The following is a 6000-nucleotide window of genomic DNA, read 5'->3' as shown; positions in this document are numbered from 1 at the left end:
CTACTCAGTTGCGTTTATAACATTAGCAAATGTGCTTTTTAGCTGTGCTGCTAAGCCAGTGTGGTCATCTCCGAATGCTTGGATGAACGCATTGACAATTCTACGTTCGCCCTCGGTTGACTTTACACTAAGCCACGTTACCAGCTTTAGTCTAACCTCTGACGTCAAATGCTTCTCACACTCCAGCCTTCGGATCATCATCACACCGTCGTATTCGAAAAAGCACTCCATGTTACCATCGTGTACCGCTGCAGTATCACAATTAGTACCCTCTGCCACTTCCTTATCAGAATCAGTTCCAGTAATATCTATATTTAAGTCGGGACAGATGAAATTTAAGCCCGTCTCGTTTGAATTGTTGGGGTTGGCCGTTTGACCAAGCTCGCTCATAACTGGACCTGATAAATCATTTTGTTTGAAAAAACAAGTTATTTTTTATTTAGTGTGATTTTTGTAATCTTATTTGACATGCTAACGATATATAAAAAAGTACCTTCCCCTTCCAGGCGTGCAGTAGAAATTTCATCAGCCATTTCAACTGCAGCGGTACACAATTTTTTGACTTCTGCTCCAACAGCAAGTTTGCTTACGAGACCGTGACCCCGTGGCTCGTTGGCAGAGATCCCATCCAGTGGGCCCACTTCAGTATCCAACATGTTCTTGGCTTCCTTTACGATTTCACGGAGGTCTTGAAACCCCGATGCGCTATCCAAAAGTTTAAAGGTTAAATTTATCTTGTAGCATAGGGCGTCAACACGTCGACAGCCCTTCGCCATAATAAGCTGCTTCTTCCAACAACTAGAATAATAAAATGCCAAGCAAAGAACGTAACAAAACCTACTTTAAACTTAAAACATACACATTCAGCGTAAATGATGATGAGGACTCACCCAGGAATTCCCGAGATTTGATCACATGAGGCACAACAATAATAACTCCCACGAACCATTCCTTTCCGGATCGCGCATGCAATGTGGCAAGACAAGCCGCAGGAAGCTGCAGGGGAATCAGGTGCGCATTCCAACCAAAGGCTGGGATCTTTGTTTACATCATATGAATTGCAAATGCAGCATGAACACCTGGTGCAGATGGCGTCAGCAATGGAACGCACCGCTTTACATGCTTTGTTTGTGCAAGTCCATGTCAGCGATGGCCCTGCGTTTGGTGGGACACGTACAGGGTTCTTTTCCCTTCTCTTTTGTGCTTTTGAAGGCTAGCCTTCAGAAGGACGTTTTCTTTTTAAAGCCATCAGTCCCGAATTTTCGATCTTATCAAGTTAACTGCTAAATCAAGAAAACAAAGTTTATAAAGTAAAATGCAATGACTAGTTAGATACCAATGAAATGACAAACCCTATAACAGTAATCACAAGGTTTCTGTTCTAATGATATGTTCAAGCCCATAACAATAACTTGGAACTTACAACAGAACAGAAGTGTTCTGAGATAGATTATTAACTAAATAAACCCTACCGATGAATCATATGATGGAACTAACTCTGTTTAAAAACTAATTAAACCAAGTAGATCCCAATTCAATTAAACAACGGGAATGAGAATAAAAATCCCGACCCGAATGCAATTGAAGACAAGATTCCATCCCTCTATGGATCAGATATCAGGATCTAAAGCCTACAGACTATAACAAACAAATCGATCTAAATGCAGCAACAAATTTTATTAATTAAGCAATATATGAGCTTTAAGAACTTTGTTAAGATCAGATCGCGAAAAGCTAAGAGATCGGATACAACGATGCAAGAAAGGGGATCTCAAATCGTGTTTAAAAGGATTTGAGAAGTGAATTTTCTTACAAAGTATAAAAAACAAGATGACAGCACGCAATCGAAATCCAGCAACAACTCTTTCCGATGAAATCGACGGCAAACACTGAAGAAGAGCAGAGGGATGGAAGCGTTGTTTCGATCGACGACATTCGTATAACTCCCTTTAAGGCATGTATATAGGTGGATATCGGGCGGAGGATCCGATTCTTTTTACCAAACCCGGTTTTGATTTTTCCTCATAAATATAGAAAAAAAAAGAGAAAAGTAAATGCTCAAAACAGCAATAATCTTATACCACACGACACCTATAAATTTATGCAACAATATGAACCTTACTGGTTTCCGATCGGATAAAGACTTAAGAAACAACATACCATTCACTAAACCAAATCCAAAGTGCAGAAGAAAGAGAGAAAAATGCACCTTTGTTCTCGGCATGCATATTTACTACTTTCTGATTTTGGTTGTAAATCATTATGATAACATCAGTTCTTCACGAAAAATCATCATGGCCCATGGACACCCAAGCATCAGAAGCACAGTTTTACAAATGATCTTACACGTATGTGCCAGTCGAACTGCAACCCTATAAAATTTCCTTTCACTTAAGTTGGGAACACCATGTCTAATCCGATTGTACACACGATTAACATATAATATGTAAATAATATAGCTCAACCTAATTGGAATAGGAATAATAACTAAATACACACCACAAAAGATACATAAATTCTAGAAAGTAACAAATATTTGAAAACACGAAAAATCAAATTAGCAAATTTTACTATTTCTCAATTTCATTTCAGAACTATAACTTTGTATAGTTGTGCCCAATATAATCTCAGGTATAGATGAGATGATGTGATTAAACATCTGTTTTGTCATTTAACAATAGTTATCATTATTTAATAGAATAAAAATTGTTTGTATCGGTTCCATGAGTTTTGAAAGTGCATGCGCAATGATAGGGCATTGTGTAATTTATCAGCATAGTGTGATGTACTAAATGTTTGATAAAGATTGTTGCTTGTTTTGAGCTTTAACGCGTGGGTTTAAAGGCTCATCCAGCTCTCACTGGGGACGGGCTCATCGATTTGTAAAGTGAGCGTGCGTAGATGCGTTTACACATCGAAGGCTCGCTGGTTGGTTTTGGTGAGCGATGCTTGAGGAAGGAGGTGTCTGAGGGCTCGCTGAGAGCGTAACATATCTTCATTCCTGAGAGGTGTCAAGTAACATGATATGCATAAAGTTTGTTGCTCCTCTCATCCAGTTGCTAGAAAACAGGTATGATGGAATGGGGGATCGTGTTCAAACATTTAGCTAGTCAGTGCCGCAAGACTGACGACAATTTTTTGTGACGTGAGAGGCTGAAACTTGGTCCTTCAGAACCGTAATTCTGAAACTGGCAATAAACACTGTAAGTCTTAACACAATCTTGAATCGGCCATGGAAGAATTTTGGTCGTGTTGTTCTAGAACTAGCAGATCGTCAAAAAGAACATTGAACCCCTTGGTCGTGCTCAAGTTTGGGGTGCTTGGCCGCCACTTTGATGTGGGATTCTAAAGACGTGAGTCAAGACAAAGAACCGATCTGAGTGATGGATGGACCCTACAAGTCGAAATTTGTATTACAAGCATCCCCTAAAACAAAGTGAAGCCAGTGTTCGGGGTGTTGCCCGTGGAAGCGCAATAGATGCATGAGGATGTGCATGCTTATGGTAGTGGAAGATTGTTACGCACCATTTTTTTATGATCATCGTTGCTTGTTTTGTGCCTGGAATCTTGGACACTTGGGTTTACAGGTTCGTCCGAACGCACCACTGGTCGAGAGCTGTTGCCGGTCTCGTAATGAGTCCATGGCAGGACGAAACCAACGACCCTTATCATAAGCGAGACATTGCCCGAGGACACTACACAGACCCTTGAGGTGAAAATAGGCTGTAGGAAACAATGAAGTGGTATGTGGTCTCATGCTAGAATCAAGTACATTGAAATCAAAAGCTCTGAACTAACAGAAAACCTGTTGATGAAGACAAGGAGTTTGATGTCAACAATCTAAAGAAGGGTACGTAAACTATGAAGGTCTAGTAATATCCTAACATGAGGTGCCCAGGAAGGATGCCTTTTGGACAACCAAAATAGTAACACTAAAAGAGATTGTCCACCTGGCATATATTGAATAGAAAAGTTTTCTTGATGTAGTTGAGCAAGTTTATAATTCTTTTTCAAATTATTTCACATGGTTAACATAAGTGATGTGGCATGTGAAGGTTCTAACACTTGAAAGTTGAAATAAAGGGATATATTCTCATAGACTAAATTCTATGGTATAGAATTTTAGGCATTAAAGGATATTTAAAATGCAAAGAGAAAAGGCAAACAGACCTCACTATTTATTAAACCAAAGCTAAAGTGCAGGCGAGAGAGAGAGAGAGAGAGAGAGAGAATGTACCTTCATGCTCAGCATGCATAATTACTACTTTCTGATCTTGGTTGTAACTCATTAGGATAACATCATTTGTTGAGAAAAAATCGTACGTGCATATGCTTTCCCTTCCTGCGATAACATATTCTGTAATTTAGTACAAGCTTTCATCAGAATTCATATAAATAAAAATCAATTATGCATCCCATTCAAGTATGTGAAAAGATAAGACCAAAAGTAGTCAACTGGAGGCTCCATTGTGTTCATATCAGAACTTTTGAGGTCATATCAATTTCATTCTGTTCAGCACTCTAATGCAAACTCCTTGGAAGTGGCCGGTGTTGAACCAATCCGCCAGTCTAGAGTGGTTCATCATGTTAATAATATTCATGTCAGCAATTTGTTTGGGTAGCTGATCATAATGAACATACGCTGCAAGCTGATAAAAATGGTGAAGAGTAGGTATCTGAACAGAGCATAGCTTTGTTAATTATTCCAGGTGTTAAATTTCATCCTTGAATACAAGTTGGATTTATTGATTGATTGAGTATCTATTCTATCTACACAGACAGACAGAGGACGAGTGAGAAGAGTTAAGAGAGGAAGATATTAATCTGAGTTCCACTAAATGACGTATTATAAATATAGTTAATTTTAAGTGAGCATTATTAGTATATTATCCAAGAGTTGTATCTTGCCTTAAGTATTAGTAAAGTAACGAGGTTATCATCGATTGTTGTTGTTGTTATTATTATAATTCAGTGTGTTGTGTGTGATGAAGTAGCATAATAACATATCCATACTAATGATATAGTGTTGGATGAGAAGAGTAAATATAACAAAGGAAGGAAAATGATGGAACAATACAAGTAATAATAATGTAGCAAGTGATAATCTTTGAGGCACAGAATATATCAAAGAAATGTTTGTTTGTTTGTTTGTTTGTTTGTTACCATTATATGAAATACAGAAGAAGGGCAACAATTGCAGTAAATTAAAATCCAACTACCTGTGTAGTGATTTGGTAAACGGGGAATTGGTAATTGAACGACTCATCACCACTGCCACCACCACCACCACCATTACGCGTGATGGAGTCCACCTCACAATCATCACAGCCACCGCCTAGCCTGCCACTATCGTCATTGCAATTTTTTTTATTTTTTTCAGATCTTTATTGCTTCTATTTCATTCATTGGTCTTTAACAAACAACATAAAATAAAATAGTAATTCAGTTCTCATTCATATTCATAATAGTTATTTTTTCATTTTCCCACATACATAACAAAACCAAACTCAACCTTTCACTCTCATTCATACTTCAACCAAACTAATTTTTAATGAATAAATATATATTATGTTTATTTTAAAATCTTTAAAAATATCTTTTCACGCATTTCAAAAATTAATTATTATTCAATTTAAATAGAAAACAATAACTTAAATATATATTTCAACGTTATACTCTATAAATAAAGAAAATTAATCATGAATTTTAATATTTTTATTATATTTTCTTTTTGATTCCTATAAGATTAAAAATTTTAGATAATAAGTTTATAAAAATAATAATTGTATAATCATCCAACTAGAATTTAAGTGGCAAGTTCATACATATATGAAGTGAATTATTTGTTTGTGGGGTGAATTAATTGTTTTGTGATATCGTATCAACCCAACCAACTAAGGGTTGCTCCACCGAACAAGTCGGACCATACAATTGACTTTTGAATTTCCTTTCGATCAAAAATAGCCGTCCGACCAGGAACGATTCCCCCCAATGGGAATG

General features: G+C 37.1%; 1 protein-coding gene across 1 annotated transcript; it reads right to left on the bottom strand.

Moving 5' to 3' along the window:
• On the bottom strand, nt 1-776 carry LOC143566359 (uncharacterized). Its single transcript, XM_077053087.1, has 2 exons — nt 494-776; nt 1-398 (listed from the first exon to the last, which is right to left on the bottom strand). The coding sequence occupies exons 1-2, from the start codon at nt 774-776 to the stop codon at nt 1-3; spliced, it is 681 nt and encodes a 226-aa protein (XP_076909202.1).
• Between the last annotated feature and the right edge of the window lie 5224 nt (nt 777-6000).

The sequence above is a fragment of the Bidens hawaiensis genome, unplaced genomic scaffold (genome assembly GCF_021521415.1).
Source record: "Bidens hawaiensis isolate Kalapana, Puna unplaced genomic scaffold, B.hawaiensis_p1.1 tig00022873_1, whole genome shotgun sequence".
Taxonomy (NCBI): Eukaryota; Viridiplantae; Streptophyta; class Magnoliopsida; order Asterales; family Asteraceae; genus Bidens; species Bidens hawaiensis.
Note: the sequence above shows the minus strand (reverse complement) of the source record. Positions and strands in the feature narration are given on the sequence as shown.

Bases quoted from the DNA above. Each gene is read 5' to 3' on its own strand.
- LOC143566359 (XM_077053087.1), bottom strand. From the start codon at position 776: ATGGCGAAGGGCTGTCGACGTGTTGACGCCCTATGCTACAAGATAAAT. The intron at 399-493 runs GTACTTTTTTAT...ATGATTTATCAG, and splicing joins TGCACGCCTGGAAGGGGAAG to GTCCAGTTATGAGCGAGCTT.